The following is an 18818-nucleotide window of genomic DNA, read 5'->3' as shown; positions in this document are numbered from 1 at the left end:
TGACATTTCGGAGTCTTGACACACGACTAATCATTGGTCAAAGTATGGAAAAAACATTAAGTTTTTTCAAACTAAACTTACTGCGCTAAAGGTATTTTTGTAACATTTTTTTTGTTGGGATATTTTGGTTCAAAATGATTTTTTTGGGGGCATTTTGGTTCCGGACTCCTATTTTGTAAAACACTGGGGAGAAAAATATATATTAATGGTATAACGTGGACTGATCCACGTTATACCATTAATATATTTGTAAAACGTGGACTGATCCACGTTATACAAAATTTTGTATAACGTGGATCAGTCCACGTTATACCATTAATTTTTTTTTTCTCTGTGATCGACTGACAATTGAAAAACAAATTTGGGGTATAACGTGGACTGGTCCACGTTATACCCGTTTTGGTCTGTAAATAAAAGACTACCCCTTTTGAATTATACTGTGTATTTTTATACCCTTTAGGCTCCGGACTCATAATATAATATGGGAAAGTAACTGAGTGAGTTAATAATCGTAGATGCTTTCACTTTCTAATTGAGCATTGAACGTGGACTGTGGACAATTATAGAATTATTAATAGAGCGATTTTAATTTTCAACATTTTATTTTGAGGATAATATAAGAGAAAAAGGTCAAAAAATTGCCAAAAAAGATAAATAGCAATAGTGCCACAGCGGTCTATGAAATGTGCCACATCACTCTTCTATTGCCTAATTTTATAGTATTATATGTAGATATAGAGCCCCTTTGGATTGGCTTATAAGTTGATTATAAGTTGTTTTTAGCTTTTTTGAGTGTTTGGCTGGCCAGCTTAAAGTCATTTTGTGCTTAAAATAAGCTCAAAAAAATAATTGGGTCAATTTGACTTAGCTTATCTAAAGCAGCTTATAAGCTGAAAATAACTTATAAGCCAAAAAAAAAAGTTAAACTACCCTAACTTATTTTTTTTTTTAGCTTATAAGCTGAAACAGCTTATAGGGAGAAGCCCCTCCAAACAGGCTCATAGATTATCCAAGTTAATTGGAAGATCTTGTTTGGTTATTATCTTTCTGAATTCACAAAAAGGATCCACCTTTTGCTGGATCTAATCCTCTTTCCTATGATTTTTCAAGAAACTCCATTGATTCAGGTTAAAATATTGTCACCATTGATGTGGGTGGGCAGCGTTTTAAACCACCAAACAGACCTTAAAGCAATCAGACTCAAATTTCAAATTTTGATGGTGCTACTCCTTTCATTGATAGAGACCCAGAATCTTGCTTTCCCTTTAAGAATTGGAAATCTCCGCTCAAAAGCCAAAAGCATTGATTTCCAAGATTGACTTTTGAATTCCAGTTCTATGGTATAGTGCACCTTTTGTTGAATTTCCAATCTCAGTTTGAGCCTTTTAATCTGTGATTTTGCCTTTGAGTGGCACGGACTGCTATATCCACAACTCAACTTGCTTCAGTTCAGGTTGCACATGGCTGTAAAATCATTTCATTTGATTGCTCACTTAAGAGAAGATATACCATTTTAACACAATTTGCTGGGTTCTCTGTTTTTTTTCCATGTGGGCAGCCATGTCATTTTTTTGTCCACGTTGGCAGCTTGCGTGGAGGACGGCTAGTAGCAAGGTTACATGTGGTCCTAAAATTAGACGGTAAGGGTAAACTTGCTACCAAAATGTAACGGAGGGTAAAAATGATTCTTTTCGGGTATTTTTGACGCAAAAGGCATTTTTGACCTTATTAAGTAATGGACATTTTATTCAATTTCCCATAATTTAAGGGCATTTTGACATTTTCATAAAACATGAACCTGTTTCCAGAAGAGGGTTCCTTCGTAATTCATGTTCATAATCTCACGAGTAGACAAAGATTATAGTACTAAGCTGTAATTTACGTTTATTATTACGTATGCATAAACAAATGTCCGGGGGAAAAAAAAAAAACAACAGGGAAAAACAGAAACAGTGTGAGGAAATAAATTGACAACGGGGAAAGAGAAGTGGCCCATCGTCATCATTATTTAGTCCCTTCTCCTTGTTTCTTCTCTTATTATTCATCTCATTCTCTTCTCTCTAAATTTCTCAAGGTAAAATCATTTCTCTCTCTATAAATCTCGATTTTATTAGTCATACAGAATTCAAATTCCGATGTATTAATTCTCTTCAATTATTAGATCTGTTTGCTATTTGTCACCCCTATCGAGTCTATGGTTTGATTGATTATTTCTTGAATTCTGGGTTTTATATATACTATCTAATAATCTTTTACCATGTGGTGATTTTATTAGTTAAATTGTTTGGCTAAGTTGTCCAACAGATTTTCCAACGACTGCTCACGGAATTTAAGAATGAACAAAACACTTTTAAAACTTGTGGTCCAAAATAAGATGTAAATATATGTGTGGCACTAAATTACTACCTCCGTGTCAAATTATTTGACGCTTTTTTTGTTTTACACATCCCTTAAGAAATACTACTCCCTCAGTCTCAAATTATTTATCGTGGTTACAAAAAATAGTTGTCTCAAGTTATTTGTTGTTTTAGGAGTTCAAGACACAGTTAACTATTTTTTTTCCATTTTACCTTAGTAGAATTTTATCTAAATAGAATAAGGGAGAGATTATTACTTAGATATAAATAAGGGTAAAGTTAGTCAAATTCCCCTTTTAATTAATATTTCTTAAGGGACGTGTAAAACAAAAAAAAAGATAAATAATTTGAGACGGAGGGAGTATTAATTAGGAGGGGTATTTGAATACTTTAACCTTATTTATATCTAAGTTATAATCTCTGCATTAAATATTTACTCTATTTATGTGTCTATCTCCATTAATGACAAGATTCTACAAAGGGTAAAATGGGGAAAAAAATAATTAGTTGTGGTTGAACTTCTAAAACGAGAAATAATTCGAGACAACTGTTTTTAGTAACCATGACATATAATTTGAGACGGAGGGAGTATTTCATTAAGGGTAAAATGTGAAGTTTAAAGCTAAAGTGCTACTAAATATAAAAAGGAGTCATTCTTTTTGGACTGACTAAAAAGGAAAGAATGTCACGTAAATTGGGATGGAGGGAGTAATAATTTTGCTGTTACGCTCTGATGAATTTGTCCAACAGTTATTTCAGAACACTGCTTGTAATCTGTTGCAGCATTGGGAAGTGAATACATAGTGAAGTTTAAGGAATTGTGATAAGGTAAGAACTGCGTCACTTAGCCCTCATCCTCTTAATTTGTGCAAATTTAAGAAATGCAAGCTGCCATGTGCTAATTAATCCCCACAGTTACTGTATTACCTCAAGGAAAGATTGTTGACAAATTGGTATAAGACGTGGTGTTGTCGAGTTTCTTTGGGCATGGTATCATTGTTATTTTCTCCGTTGAAGCAGTGGCGCAACCAGGATTTTAAAGTCACGGGTGTTCACTGGGAGGAGCTCCCTAAGAGGAAGAGGAAAAGAATGAGTTTAGTTGTGTTGCCAGATTAGACTAAAGTTTCATCTGTTTTTGAGGAAGATGAGATTAAGTGTGGAAAAGAAAGTTAAAAAGGAAAAAAGAAAAAAAGGAGTTCTCTTTTGGGAACAAGAGTTGGGGAAAATGGGAAAGAAAGTAAAGAAGGAAATGAAAAAGCAAAGAAGAATGAAAATAAAGAACATGAAAGGAAAAAATAGGCATTAGCTTATTTAAATGGAGAAGGGTAGAGGGCTCCCATTAACCACCGAGTTCCCAACCTTGCCTCACTGGCTCTTGGGTATTGATAGGTTATTACTAAGGAAATGCATCAGCTTAAAAAGAAAATTGTCTGCATCGTTTTTGATCTCGCACCACATGCATTTGGCAGCCCAGCACCCGCATACTTGACCAGCGAGCCCATTCGTTTCGCACAACTTGGGGTGCTTGCTCTATTTTTATGTAGCTTTATTCTTGATCAGTTATGCAAATATATTGAATTTGATAAAAAATCATGGGGTCTACCCCTACATTGCAGTGTCGGTACCTAGTAAAGCACCAGGATGTTTTAATCTGAAATCTACTGGTCATGTGTAATAATCCTAAAGTTATATTCTTGTGATAATATGCTTATTAGGACTTGGAGTATATGATTACATAACAAGAAGTGTTGTGACGAACTTGAAGAAAGTGCTTTCTGCTCTTACTCTTATCTGGAGATATCATTCTACCCCTATTTATTACGACAATGGCTAGAGGAGCGAAGAAGCTTAAGCTTAATTCAAGTTAGGCTCAAACTTCTGTTCTTTTTTTCTTTTTTCCGAATCAGCAGCCTCAAACCTTTATTTTATGATGATATTTGTAGAAATATTACTTGCATGTCAAGAGGATCGATTTAGAGGGCTTTTGTTTGTTTGTTTATTTGTTTATTTTGAGGGGTTATTGATAGACCTACGTGTATATTGACATGGGTTTCTTGTCAGACATACAGCTCTAAATCAGTGTTATCAAAGGTGCGCTTAAGCCCTAAAGCGAGGCTCAAAACATGTTGAGCGCTTCGCCTCGCTTTATGCGCGCTTCAGTGTCATCATGAAGGCTCTAAGACATACTTTTTTTTGGTTAAGGAAGGCTCTAAGACATACTTTCCCTTTGCCAATGAGCCTCTCTTGAAGAGGTGACACTAGATAATTGATATTTCCCTTTATCATAATGTTTTTACAATTTCGTTGTCCAAATATTTGTTATTCATGCTTATTATTATTAGTCTTGGACTAAAGATATATATTTGTATTTTTGCACCATTGCGCCTTTTTTCATTAAAGTGCACGCTTTATTTGCGCTTAAAGCTCTAGTTGAACTTAGAGCTTTTTTGCCCTTTTTGCTTTTGATAACACTGCTCTAAATTGATCATCTTCAGAATCTTTCAGCATTTTTGCATTCACATAGGACGATAATAGAGAATGGTCAAAAGGTTAGTTCAATTTGTTTGTTCATTTTATTTTTCTCGAGGCACAAATGACCAATCAAAATGGCCTCCCCACCCCTCCTCAACTCTGATTTTTTCGGTTGACCAGATATGGAGTGTTTTGAAGCAGGAATAATACCATGTTGCAGTGCCTAGAGGGAGTCAAGCATTTAGGTGCTTCTCTGTCGAAATGCTGTGATCTGGACAGGCAAACAACACCCTTTGAAGATCCAGAGATCCTAGCAAGAGAGACAGTTTGTATGCTATTGGAACACATCTGTTAACATTTAATTTCTGCTATTGGAAACATAGAAAGAAAGATGAACCAAAAGCAATGTTTGTCTGGTTACAAGTTTATCCTTTTATGATGGCGTCATCTGGAAATCTGTATTTGCATTTTGAAGATTATGTTCTTTTTTTTAAAAAAAGTACAAACTTGCTTTTTTCATAATTCTTTGTTTTGTTTCCGATGTCATACTTTGTCAATTCATAAAGGTATTGGGACAAGGATTTGGTGTACAGATTTGAGATACGAGTGTACTAATCTATATTGTTGGACGTATTGACTTTTCTACTAGGATATATATTGTTATAAACCTATATAATCTCATTCTTGTTGCAGTTAGTGTCAGTGAGATTGAAGCTCTTTATGAGCTCTTTAAGAAGATTAGCAGTGCAGTGGTTGATGATGGGCTGATCAACAAGGTTTGTGTTTCATCCTTTGTTAAGTCTACAACTTTGGAACTAGCACCATTGTGTTTGACATATAGGTATTCTTGCAGTATAACTCTTCTTTGGGTTTCTTGCATGAATTCTTAATCAGTCTTTGAGTCCAAGGGCTTTGAATTTTGATGTTATGATTAAACTGCAGGAAGAGTTTCAATTGGCACTATTCAAGACGAACAAAAAGGAAAGCTTGTTTGCTGATAGGGTGCGTTCTCCTTGCTAGCCACATTAATCTTTTCATTGTGCTTCGGTATTACAAATTTTGGTAGAGTGAAGAATGTTGCTTCCTGCATATTGGATCAACTGGTAATATCATTATTAACACAATCACTCTTACCTGAACAGTGAAGCTGCAGTAATACGGGTTGTCTTTTTATAAGGATTCAGATATATTGAGTATCAAGTTTACTTGTTCAATCATTATGTATAATACGTTATTTTAGTTTCGGAGGTTGAATGATAATCAGCTTATCCTTTTATTTCGTCCTACTTTGACTTATTTAATTACAGGTGTTTGACTTATTTGACACAAAGCACAATGGAATCTTGGGTTTTGAGGAGTTTGCGCGTGCCCTCTCTGTTTTCCATCCAAATGCTCCTATTGATGATAAGATTGAATGTATGCGAGTTGCTTAACTATTGTCAATAGTTTCAATTCATGTAATCCTGGTTCTAATGGTATTGCTATTGTAGTTTCTTTTCAGCTATACGATCTCAAGCAACAGGGCTTCATTGAGAGGCAAGAGGTACGTCTATCTTTCATAAGGTGATTTAGTTACTTTCACCTATGAATGCAAATCTGTTGTAATATTTTGATCGTTACTAAGTTTTTCTACTTTTTAAATCCCTGTTTTCAGTTGCTTTAGTTAGGGTTAACACAATGTGTCTTGGAAACTTTATTCCACCTTTGATGCATTTACCTGGAATGCTCGACATAAGAAAAGTTTGGTTTCTATGCAGGTGAAGCAAATGGTTGTCGCTACCCTTGCCGAGTCTGGTATGAACCTATCAGATGATGTTATAGAGAGCATAATCGATAAGGTGCTTCATCAACCTAAATTTAGATACCTCTGTTAGTATATCTCTCATTTGAATTGAAGGAGTGGCTTCCTGGTTACATGTTTACTGATGCAGTAGTATTTTTGCTTCTTGGTTGTCTCCTTTGCTATCTATGTTGTTATAGTTTAGTTCTATTGGAGTTTGTCATTTTCAAATATGATTTCGGTGACTTGGACCTACTGGGAAAAGAAGCACCACCAATCCCCTGTAGTTTCTTCAAGGATGATTTCTCGATATTGGACCTAAAGGAAACAAAGTACCCTTAATTCCTAGTGCCTAACATACAGGACTTATGTTTTTTAAGCCACGTGACATTTTTAAAATTAAAAAATAAGCTAAATGATTTTTTATTTTTTTTATTTTTAAATTTATTAACAAAAAAGGTATATTTGCATCATTTGTGTAACGGCAAGGGTATATATGTACCACTTTTCTAACGAAGGTATATCTGCTCTAAATTGCAAAGTCGAGGGGTATATTTCACCTTTTCCCTTCTTTTTATGGTATGGTATGGTAATTAGTTGGTCGGCAACTAATATAAGAGGTCAGGTGGTGTTGCCTGAAGCTTGTTTCTCTCACAGGTAAACATTATTAGTGACAATTTAGTGATTTTTAATTTTGGATATATGCAGTAATTGAATGATGGAATATCTCTGCAATCCGATGTGTGATACTAGAGAGAGGAAGTCTACCTTCTCTCTAAAAATCCGTAAGCTACAGTAGATTTTGATACATTTCTTTGACTCTCTTGGAGACAACTTCACACAATAGCTCGAATGCAAATAATATATTGGACTACATATTGATGTAAATTGAACTCTATCATTTGCATTTGTAACAGGGGAGAGGAAAACTTTATTCCTTGCCAGAGAAAGATCGTTTGGTGTTGTCCGTATTTATGGACCATAAGAAAGAAGTGAAAGGCAGGATTTGAGGTTTGAATTGGCGGAAGTTAAAGTGCTCGGCAAATGGCCTTGGGTAATGGATGGGGATTCACTTTCACTAGGTTTACTCTAGAAAGAACAAAAATATCTTAGCCTAAAGTTGTCTGAGGTAGACTCTGATTTTATAAAAATTATGATGGTAGACCTACTTTATAGGAAATTGTTGAAGATATAACTAAGTAATAAAAGTGTGTCCTCTCTATCTCTAGTAGCATAAGCTTTTAGATGAGATGAGATGGCCACATACTTCAGCATGTTATCAGAGTAGGTAGAGGTGGTAGGTTCAAGTCTCACTGCCTACATTATAAAAAAGAATTTCCACGTTCTTGGCCCATGTAAAAGAATTAGACCTGCACGTGAGGAGCATGTTGAAGATATGATTAAATAAAAGAAAGTGTAGCCAATAATTAAGTATCATTGGCACTTAGCAAGCAACTACCCATGCCAAGTGAACCAGTACATATCTTAGTCAAGTACCACATGTCAATAAAAGTTCCAACTAAATTTCCCTTAAAACACAGCATCCCAATAATTGATGCAGTCAACCAAACAACCATCCAACCAATAAAAAATATCTACAATCATCAACAATAACAAGATAATGACTCGAAGCCCAAAAACATCCAAGTTTTGAAATCCACCTCCACAGACTAGCATCTACTATAAATTTGAATACAAGAGTTTAGCGACACAGCCCAATAATAACAAAAAGAAAGATGGATAGAGTAAAGGTGCCACCACGATCAGAATGTGTTCTAACCTCAACTGAACACAAGAATTGCCTCGGAGAACCCGTTGTGGCACTAGAGCTAGGATCTGTACAAACAGAAACAAGGGTGAGCATAAAGTCCAGCAAAATCATTTTTTCATTCCTTTCCACCAATACAGTTGCCAAAGGACCTAATACATCTTTGTAGTGCCTAAATGAAAAGATTACCTTGAATTGTGTGCCTTTTCAAGTGACAAATGCCTCAACTCATCCACATTTGGCACACACACCAATCACCGTAGTGAAGTGCACTGTCACGAACAATCACAAACCAGGCTCTTTGTCAACAAGAACCTTCTTTCTAAGCTCAACCAAGTAGGGATCTCGTGCTGACTCTCCCGAATCTGTGTAGCTAATGAAGATCGTGCCACACCAGCTAGTAACCGGCCCGAAACAGTGTGATCAATCCTAACCCTCTGATTAGTCAAAGTCTGAACCTCAATAGCTATAGGCCTTCTCTACACAACCAAACTAGCCAAACTACCCATTGACTTCCAACACAAGGCATCGGCCACCACGTTTGTCTTACCGAGATGACACAAAATGATGATGTCATAGTTTTTTAGCAGCTCGAGCCATCTTTGATGCCTCAAATTTAAGTCCCTCTGGTTGAAGATGTATTGTGAACTCTTGTAGTTGGTGTAGACATCACATGGCTCACCATACAGATAATGAAGTCAAATCTCCAAGGCAAACACCACTGCCTGCTCCTAATCATGGGTGGGATAATTCTTCTTATTATTCTTCAGTTGCCTAGAAGGATGGGCTATCACTTTACCATTTTGCATCAGAACGCATCCAAGACCTACACGTGAAGCATCACAGATTCACAATACACCACATACCCACTAGTACAGGTAGGAAGTATCGAGACTAGAGCGGTAGTCAAAACAAACTTGAGCTTTTGGAAACTATCTTCACACTCATCCCAGTGTTGTCAAAGGCGCGCTTAAGCGTTGAAATGAGGCGCAAAACATGTTGAGCGCTTTGCCTCGCTTTATGTGCGCTTCAGTGTCATCATCAAGTCTCTAAGACATACTTTTCTTTCCCAATGAGCCTCTCTTGACGAGGTGACACTAGATAATTGATATTTCACTTTATCGTAATGTTTTTACAATTTCTTTGTCCATATATTTCTTATTCATGCTTATTGTTATAAGTCTTGGACTAAACAAACACACACACACACACACACACACACACACACACATATACACACACATATATACACACATATATTTGCACCATTGCGCCTTTTTTCATTAAAGCCCGTGCTTTATTTACACTTTCGCTTAAAGCCCCAACTGACCTTAGAGCTTTTTTGTGCTTTTCACTTTTGATAACACTGATTCATCCGTCCATTGAAATTGAACCCCCTTCTGTGCCAATCTAGTCAACGGGGCTTCAAGGGCTAAAAGTCCCTCTACTAACCGCTTGTAGTAGCTCGCTTGGCCTAGGAAACTGCGGATCTCCATAGGCATACTAGGTGTAGGCCAATCATGAACTGTCTCTATCTTCTCGGATCCACTCGAATCCTATCTCTAGTCACCACATAGCCCAAAAATGATACCGTGTGAAGCCAAAACTCAGTTGGGCATGTATCTCGTTGCTTGAACAGAAGGTGAAATGTGAGCATCAGTCTTGAGGATATGCTTTGAGCATGTGCTATTTTTGGGATATGCTTAAAGCATGTGCTATTGACTTTGGAAGTCATTGGGATGAGCATTTCCATTAGTTGATTGCTTACAGTAGCAACTACCAGTCCAGTATCTAGATTGCATCATTTGAGGCATTATATGGTCGTCGGTATCATTCTTCAGTTAGTTGGTTCAAACGGGCGAGGTGAAGTTATTAGGCCCAGAGTTGGTACATCAGACCTTAGACAAGGCTAGGATTATTTGGGACCGGCTTCAGACAACACAGTGGGCAAAAATCTTATGTATGGACACGCGATCTTGAATTAATTGAGGGAGAGCATGTATTGCTCAAGGTATCACCTATGAGATGTGTGACGAGGTTCAGGAAGACAGGAAAGTTGAGCTTGAGGTATATCAGACCTTATTAGATCCTAAAGCAGACTGACTCAGTCGCTTATAGGCTTGCTTTGCCTTCCGGCATAGCGGTGCATCTGCTTTTCCACGTGTCCACGTTTAGGAGGTACGCTCGGGACGATAGCCACATCATATCAGTTATTACAGTTCAGTTGGATAAGAATCTGTCTTATGAGGAGACTTTGATAGCCATTTTGGACAGGTAGGTTTGCAAATTGAGGTCGAAAGAGTTTCCTTAGGTTAAAGTGTTGTGGAGGAACCATTCACATGAGGAGGCAACTTTGGAGATCGAGGACATGCGGAACAGGTGCCCATAGCCGTTTGAGACATCATGTACGCTTTCTTATGGACAAATGAAAGCTTTAGTGGGGTAGGAGGTTGGTCACTAATGATAAGTGATACTTTCCGACGGGTAGTAGACTAGCACATATTGATAGTGTGCTTGATCAGATCCTGCCATATTATCTTTTTTTACACCCAATCCCTGCAAAAGCGGTGAAGGTAATAGACAAATTAAGAAGGATTTTCTATGGAAAGGCACAAATTGTACCTGGTAAAATGGACCACAATGATGTCTAAAATGTGGGGCGATTTGGGAGATTAAAATTTGGAACTGCGTAATATAAAGCCTTCTTCTAAACTGGGTATGTAGGTTTAGCAGTGAAAAAGTTCAATGGAGGAGTAACCATAACAGTTTGGAATAGGTAGACACTGGCACCAAGCAAATAGCAAGATCGCATGGAATGTCTATTTGGAGATGAATAAGCAGTTATTAAGAGTTCTTTAAATCCCCAAGGGTTTAGTTCAAGTGGTAAAGGTTAAGGGACTTGGGACCTACGTCACAGTTCGAGGCACGTGTCATGCGGATTAAGCCTGGTATTTAAGTGGAGAAGAGTAGAAGGGCATGCAATTTTGAAGGTATCGGTCGGTCCTCAGGGTTGAGCCCAAACGGATTTCTCTGTCATTTAAAAAAAAAATAATTCTTTAAAACAGTATAAATGATTGTTAAGATGGAAAGAAAACTGTGGACAGACCCATGAATAGATCAGATTTTCTGAAGCCAACCTTTCCTGATTCGCACAGTACTGTATTTAATCGGAAGGCATTAATTGCTGGCTGGAGACAAATGAATGAGTGGAAGCTAAACTTTAGGAGAAATTCTTTGAACGGTAGATTGAAAGAATAGCACAATCTCTGAGGAAAACTGATGGAGCAAAGTACCCGACTTAAACATGATATGCTTAATCTGGAATGGTGGTAAGAATGATAAATTCTCAATTAAGTCCAAGAATAATACTATATTAAGCAGATCATGAAATGAAAAAGATAGCTGGCCATGGAAGGTGAATAAATATGCACGGTGAATGTCGAATCTTGCAAAGGAGAGGTTCAATATCTGCTCAGGGGCTACTTATGTGAAGCACAAATCCATCTGATACCTATTCTGCTCTGCAAATAAGCCTGGGAAGTATGGATTATCTTCCTGAATGCATTTTGGGTGCACTGTGTGACACCCTTTTCTGTAGAGAATACTATGAAGAGTGCAGGTATAGAAAGAGAGTGTAGTAAGCTGTCCTTTGCAGGCATAGAAAGAGAGTATAGTAAGCTGTCCTTTGTCTTTATGGAGAGGCATAAATACAGCATTGTCTTTTGCTTATATAAATTTAGTGGTTGTTTGGTTTTGGAGCAAGTTGTGTAGGGATTGTAATAGAGTGATTAATAAAGCTGGGATTCTAATGCTGGGACTGTAATGTAGGGGTTATTTATTACTAGACATTTGTTTTGTTGTAGAAAAAACTAATATATAGTGTACAATTTGAAATATTTATTTATTTTTTAACAAAATAAATATTGTCTGCTTATGAAGGTTATTTTGTTATTTTCGTAATTTTAATCGATTTATTACTCATACTCTTCTTATTCCGCATGCTATCTTCATAAACTATACATAGATTTGCACATATTAGTTGTTGCAGAAAGAAAAGCATGAACCAAACATTTTATTAACACTGCTAGATTCGATGTGGGGATTATTTCTTCCTATTCTGTAACCAATCGACACCTAATTTTACACATGTTGCAATTGAAATACGAACATGATGTGAATATTTTTGTGCACTTTTTGAGTTCCTTTAAATCTAGGTGAATCAAGGTCCCTTTTTCCTATATATATTAACACCTTCTTGGTGCATATCTATGAAAAATTACTTATAACACAAAAAAGGAGGAGGAATTGAACCATCTGCTATTTGTTTGGGATTTGCTCATTTATTGACTTGTGTTTTGGTCAATCTGAATTATATATTTGCAAATGTACCTGGATGTTATCGTATTTACTTTTAGTTCATCCTCTGGCCCCAAATTTTTATTCCGGTAGTAGAGGTTTCTCATGAGCTTTATTGTTTAATTGATATCTCTTCTTTTTCAGACTTTCGAAGAAGCTGATACCAAACATGATGGAAAGATTGACAAGGAGGAATGGGGAAGTTTGGTCGGGCAACATCCTTCACTTTTGAAGAACATGACCCTCCAATATCTTAAGTGAGTGGCACATTGAATCTTGACATTACTCCATATATTATCATGTTTACGAAGTGTGATATTTGTCCATACTATGTTCATGGCATTGATTGGCTCAAAAATCTTCCTCATTAAAAACAGGGACATTACGACTACATTCCCGAGCTTTGTCTTCCATTCCAGAGTTGAGGATACCTGATTGGAGTTATACAGGCTGAGTTGTTTAGAGAACTATTTTTACTATCTTTTTTCCTGTTTTGTTTAGGGCAATTAGCCAGTTTATGGATGTCTGAATACTGTTCCTTGCTCTTCTTTTTTTTTTTTGCCCCATCTTAAATTTCAATATTCTCTTGATTTGTTATTCATTTTGAATGTAATGGTTCTGTATTTTGTTGCCTGGTAATAAATGTCTGGTTTCCCATTCAATTATGTTGTACATGCTTGTAATTGGTTCACAGTGCACGTCAGCTTGGTAATTCGGCCTTTACTAATTGTTTGGATGGTTGTTACTTATCGTATTGTATTGTTGGTCTAAATATAATGTTTGTTTTGATGGTTATTTAAATTTTATTGTATTGCATCGTTAAATCCATTGTTATGTAACGACGTAAAGTTCCATTTTATGTAATTGTCGATTTGGTGTAATTGAGTTGTTACCTTATTTTTTTTTTCTCATTTTGTCTTTGTTTATTATCTAATAATCTTATATTATCCTTTACCTTACCTTTTTGCAATAGACCTTGGACCCTACTTGTGTCTTGTAGGTTTATCTTTTTAAATTGTTGATGTGTGATATTATGTAACAACGGAAAATGATACAAACATTCTATTTATCAACGTAATACAGAATGTTTATCAACGTAATACACTACAACATAATGTGATACATTATGAAATGATTTGTAACAGACTGAGATGGTTTGGACATATGAAGAGGAGTGACACAGATGCCCCAGTGCAGAGGTGTGAGAGGTTGGCCATGGATGGTTTCAGAAAAGGTAGGGGTAGGCTGAAGAAGTATTGGGGAGAGGTGATTAGACAAGACATGGCGCAATTATAGCTCACTGAGGACATGACCTTAGATAGGAGGGTATAGAGGACTCAGATTAGGGTAGAAGGCTAGTAGATAATATCGTTTATCCTTTCATATTAGTAGTCGCATTATTGCGATATAAGTTCTTGTGCTTTGATTTCTGCTACTATCTGTTAGTTTCCGTACTTTGATTATTTTATTTTATCTGTGATAGCTACTGCCCCTTTGCAAACTGCTTCATCATGGCTTAGTCGCTTTCGTTGTTTTCATTTCCATATCGCTTTGAATTTCTTGACCTTATCTGACCTCTTTTTATGCTTTCTATTGAGTCGAGGGTCTTTCGGAAACAACCGTCCTACCTTGGTAGGAGTAAGGTTTGCGTACACTCTACCCTCCCCAGACCCCACGTTATGGGATTTCACTGGGTTGTTGTTGTATGTAACAACTATCTAAACAAGCCTAGGGTCGTGCAGGTATTTAATTCGTGCAAAGGAAATAAGTAATCACCTAACTAGCATTTAGGTACTCACTTATTAGTAAGTATGCTAAGTAATCATTTAATTATTACTAGACCATTACCCAATTTATATAATGTGAATTAGCAACTTTGTTCATGCTATTACGCGTTTCTTAGAGCGTTCATTACTTTGATGGATTAGTTGGATTATGAATTGTAGTGAAACTGATATACCTATGAGTACACAAAAAATAAGATTAATCTTGGCATAATCAACTTTTCAGTTTGTACGTTATGCTTATGGAGTTAAAATTTCAGGATCTCCATAATCTAGCCAAAAATACTTAGCAAGGTCAAATAAAGCTATAGGAATCAATCCCATAAGAATCTTTATCAAAATCTCAAAAGTCAACCCGGGCCACATGATCAAATACAAAACGAGAGTCAAATCATGGTGACTCATAGCCCCGTTCAAATATGTAGTTAGATTCTCAACTCGAGTCCAAATTGATATTCAAATCATAAGGAATTATTTTCTTTTCATTCAAGTGAAAATCCCTTTTTTCTCTTCTGAATCCTTCATTCAAGGCAAAATGTAACATAGATTCATGGAATAATCATATAAATTCATGGAATAATCATAAGTCCCAAGTTAGAGTTACTTATCTTTCATAGATGAAAATGCTCTAAAAATCTCCTTAATCCAAGCTTCCTAGCTCCCAAAATGATAAAATGAAGTACAAGTACGAAATGACGTTATATACACAATTACAGAAACTTTTAGTGTAGATTCTAGGAAATGACATCATTGCCACCTTCACTAAGATAATTTTATATCTTTTTGTATAGATGTTAGAATGATGAACGATTTGAATTTCCGGAAACTAAATTTAAAGATACAACTCTAATTAAGATATCTTCACAAAATTCTTTATAGATTGAGAGAAGATCTCTTCTGAAGCGTATAAACCACATTTCAGAACTTCAAAATTTTCAAAACTTGCCCCAAACTCGGATCCCCTCCAAATCATCCTGACAAGTCTAGAGGCTCAAATCACAAAGAGAAATTCTACAACACAAAGTCAATCATCAAGTCAAACTTTTAAACTTAAACTCCAAATTTTCATGTAATACTGTCAAATCGCACTCGGGCATTCGCGCCAATCCGAACATACACACAAGTCTAAAATCATCATACAAATCTATTGAGCTTGCAGATAAAGAATCTGAGCTTGTTTATTCAAAATTGTTGACTAGTTACAACAACAATAACATACCAGTGTAGTCCCACAAGTGGGGTCTGGGGAGGATAGGATGTACGCAGACCTTGTCCTTACCTTTATGGGGTAGAGAGGCTGTTTCCGATAGACTCTCGCTCGAAAGAAAAAACAAGGATGTGAAGCATGGTGTCAAGAATAATATGACAACAAAATAGCAAAATAAAAAGCAAATGAGATGTGTAACGACCTGCCAGGTCGTTATTTGACCTTTTGCAGTCCGTGTACGAAAACCCAGTGTATTATCATAAGATTGGTCCACGGGGGAGTTTTAAGTGTAATATTTACTCATAGTTGAAATTAGATAGGAGTTAAAGGGTTGTGGGCTCAGGGAGTATGTTCTCGCTGCAGGGGGTGAATGACCGCCATAGTGAGCCCGCTGTAGCGGAGGATCAGTCCGCTGCAGCAGTATGCACAGACCAGAACCCACATTTAAAGACTTATTTCGGGATTTAATTGTAGAACGAAAATACACTGTGATGAGAAAGATAATATAAATATGAAAAGACACATTTGACAGGGGGTGAGGATGTGGCCTAATTATGGGCTCGTGATCCGAGGTCAGTTTCGGAGCGAGTGGTACATAGACACCATAGGTCCCCTGCAGGTCATGGCTAATTGGGAAAACATTACCATTTAGCATGTGTGTACGAATACGATACTAACATTGATTGCATTATACTTGTGTGTTCATAGTTGTAATGGCGGCAGAGCTGAGTTTGGATTGTGTGGCGTATAGCCATGGCTTATCCTGGTAAGTACAATTGATTTTCTCATGATAGTGGAGATGAGACGTTTACAAGTAACTTTATAATCCGTTGATAAATAAAAGAAGGTGGGTTGGGTTGACCCCATTAGCGTGTCTAATAGTTTGGGAGTATGTTGAGTCGCTATCATTGATTTCATTTCTTACTTGTTCTTATTAATACTTGATAAGTGTTGAGTATGGTGCCCCTTGTGGGTTAGGTGTTGGATCGAGTCTAATCGTTAAATTCCAAGTATGTTAAAGTAAAGGGGAAAAAAGTAAGGATTAGTGGTTCCATTGAGTGTCGATTGATAGAGAGGTCGAGGTCCGTCCTTGATAATTGTTGAGGTCTAACTGGTTCAAAAGTCGATCTTGAATGTAACTGATGTTATCTGTGGGTCCTTACTTCCTAGCGTTGGGTTGGCATGGTAATGGGATACGAGTATGTTTATGTCAGAGCTGTTTAAGTATGGGTAGGATTTAAAAAGGGTGTTACGACTATACTCATCTATTTATTCTGTTGATTTTATATCGTGTTGTGTGAACTAATCTTAGTCGGCCTATGATGCTTACCAGTACGTGTGGTGTACTGATACTACTCTTGCCATATCTTTCGGGGTGTAGATGTGTTCCAGGTTTTTGCTTGCAGGTTCCATTAGTTGCAGTGGCGGATGTCTTCCTACAACTTATGTACATCTCATTCCGAAGGCGGAAGCTGTGTCTTTTTATTATGTCATCTCTCTATAACTTAGAAGCTCTTGTACCGGTCTAGATTAGATCTTTGAGAAGTTGAATTGTTTCTAATTAATTAAAGAATGCTTTCGAAATGTTTATTTTATTCACTATTGTGGTTGCATTTGGTTCCAAAACTAGCTTTACGAAAAGGGGTTGGGGTGGTGAAAAGATAGGTGCACGCACGATCCGTAATTTGGGTCGTGACACAACGGATAGTAATACACATTGAAGAAAGGAAAATACGCGATTACTAATTACTACCAATAAGGAGACCACTCGTCTACCTACTAACCTTCTAGCATAGTTCTCGACCTTCACACCTTTCTATCTAGGGTCATGTCCTTAATGAGCTGAAGTTGTGCCATGTCTTACCTAATCACCTCCCCCCAGTTCTCTTTCCGCTTACCTCTGCCCCTCCTGATGTTACACCCCGGAAAATTTCGTGTTACCAAGACTTTAGACTACTTAGTATGAGCTCAAGGGAGAGCAAAGTCATACAAGGATCAGGGATGAAGATTATATGATCTGAGTATAAGAATATATATATGACATTTGGAGACCGTATGGAGTAAATTAGTTAACACGTTACTTGATGAATAACCCTCGTAACCGTAAGTTAAGGTGGGGCTCACATGTCGGGGTTTTATAAAGGACATATGAAAAGTGATATGAGTAGTATATGGGAAGTTGAGAAAATCTTAAGAAGGACCCTTAAGCAAAATATGGGCATAAGCCTTCCAAAAGGATGATTTAAGGATACGTTTTCGGATAATCTGACTTGGAGGGGCCAAAACGCTATTATAAGTTTGGAATTTGGAAATACACCAAAAATGAAAGTTGTAGATAATTGCAAGAGCTTTCAAACCATAGGTCATGGGCCCTCACACAAATCGGGATCAAAAGTTATGGCCATGTTAAGATAAAGACTCCAAGCTGTCAAATGGCTTCCGCGGGTCCCACTTGAGAAGGTCGGTGGAACCGACTTATGAGGGTCCCACAACATGCTCAAAACAGTCCATTAACTCTATTTTTTCAGCATTTTACATTCTTAATAGTCCTAGAAACTTCCTAACACAACCCCCAAACATTTATAGCCCATTAAATCAAGAATTTAACAAGATTACACCAAACTAGTCCATGAAAGGTGATTGTTCTTGCTTCTACTTGATGTTGTGGTATGTTTGTCTTGAATAAAGTTGGTGTGGCCGAATGTATTCAAGTATAAGGTATGTTCTTCATCCTATCTCTTATGTTGAGTTGATTTGAAGGTTTAGCAAGTCTTAAAAGTGAAAATAGTTATGGAGGAAAGGTCATAAAGTGTCGTGTTGTAGTTGTTGTGTTTATGGACTGTTTTGAGCATGTTGTGGCCGTGTGGCTGGGATGATTTACATGTATAGAGATGGTATCTAATGTTGTTGATGTGTTGATGAGATTATGCTCCTTGATTGGGAAGAAAGGAAGTGTATCTTGTTGTTGTATGTTGAAAAACATTGTGTGGGATGTTTTATGGAATATATTTGTATTGATAATATTGTTGTTGATGTTGGTATTGTTGTTGTTGTTGTTGGTTGCTGGATTGTGATTTTGGGCTAGGCATATAAA

The 18818-nt window shown here is 36.8% G+C and overlaps 1 protein-coding gene across 19 annotated transcripts; it reads left to right on the top strand.

Annotated features, from left to right (window-relative positions):
- The first annotated feature begins 1903 nt into the window (after window positions 1-1903).
- On the top strand, window positions 1904-13395 carry LOC132636282 (calcineurin B-like protein 3). 19 transcript variants are annotated; one of them, XR_009581168.1, is made up of 12 exons: window positions 1904-2074; window positions 3108-3185; window positions 4853-4906; window positions 5031-5158; window positions 5523-5605; window positions 5772-5831; window positions 6137-6245; window positions 6320-6372; window positions 6587-6667; window positions 7318-7394; window positions 7527-7663; window positions 12878-12990. XR_009581168.1 is itself a non-coding variant. In XM_060353068.1 (12 exons), exons 4-12 carry the CDS (start codon window positions 4896-4898, stop codon window positions 13166-13168), a joined length of 696 nt encoding a protein of 231 aa, XP_060209051.1. In that variant the 5' UTR covers window positions 1919-2074; window positions 3108-3185; window positions 4073-4220; window positions 4853-4895; the 3' UTR covers window positions 13169-13395. The 19 variants fall into 19 exon arrangements, 17 of the variants coding, with proteins under 17 accessions (XP_060209051.1, XP_060209053.1, XP_060209048.1 ...); XM_060353068.1 differs by lacking the exons at window positions 7318-7394; window positions 7527-7663 and adding exons at window positions 4073-4220; window positions 13111-13395 and having other exon boundaries at window positions 1919-2074; XM_060353077.1 differs by lacking the exons at window positions 7318-7394; window positions 7527-7663 and adding exons at window positions 4073-4220; window positions 13111-13395 and having other exon boundaries at window positions 1920-2074; window positions 5010-5158.
- The last annotated feature ends 5423 nt before the right edge of the window (window positions 13396-18818 follow it).

The sequence above is a fragment of the Lycium barbarum genome, chromosome 4, assembly GCF_019175385.1.
Source record: "Lycium barbarum isolate Lr01 chromosome 4, ASM1917538v2, whole genome shotgun sequence".
NCBI lineage: Eukaryota > Viridiplantae > Streptophyta > Magnoliopsida > Solanales > Solanaceae > Lycium > Lycium barbarum.
This window is presented reverse-complemented; position numbering and strand designations above follow the sequence as displayed.

Bases quoted from the DNA above. Each gene is read 5' to 3' on its own strand.
- LOC132636282 (XM_060353070.1), top strand. The intron at 5,159-5,522 runs GTATGCTATTGG...TTCTTGTTGCAG, and splicing joins CCTAGCAAGAGAGACAGTTT to TTAGTGTCAGTGAGATTGAA. The intron at 6,668-12,877 runs GTGCTTCATCAA...CTTCTTTTTCAG, and splicing joins TAGAGAGCATAATCGATAAG to ACTTTCGAAGAAGCTGATAC.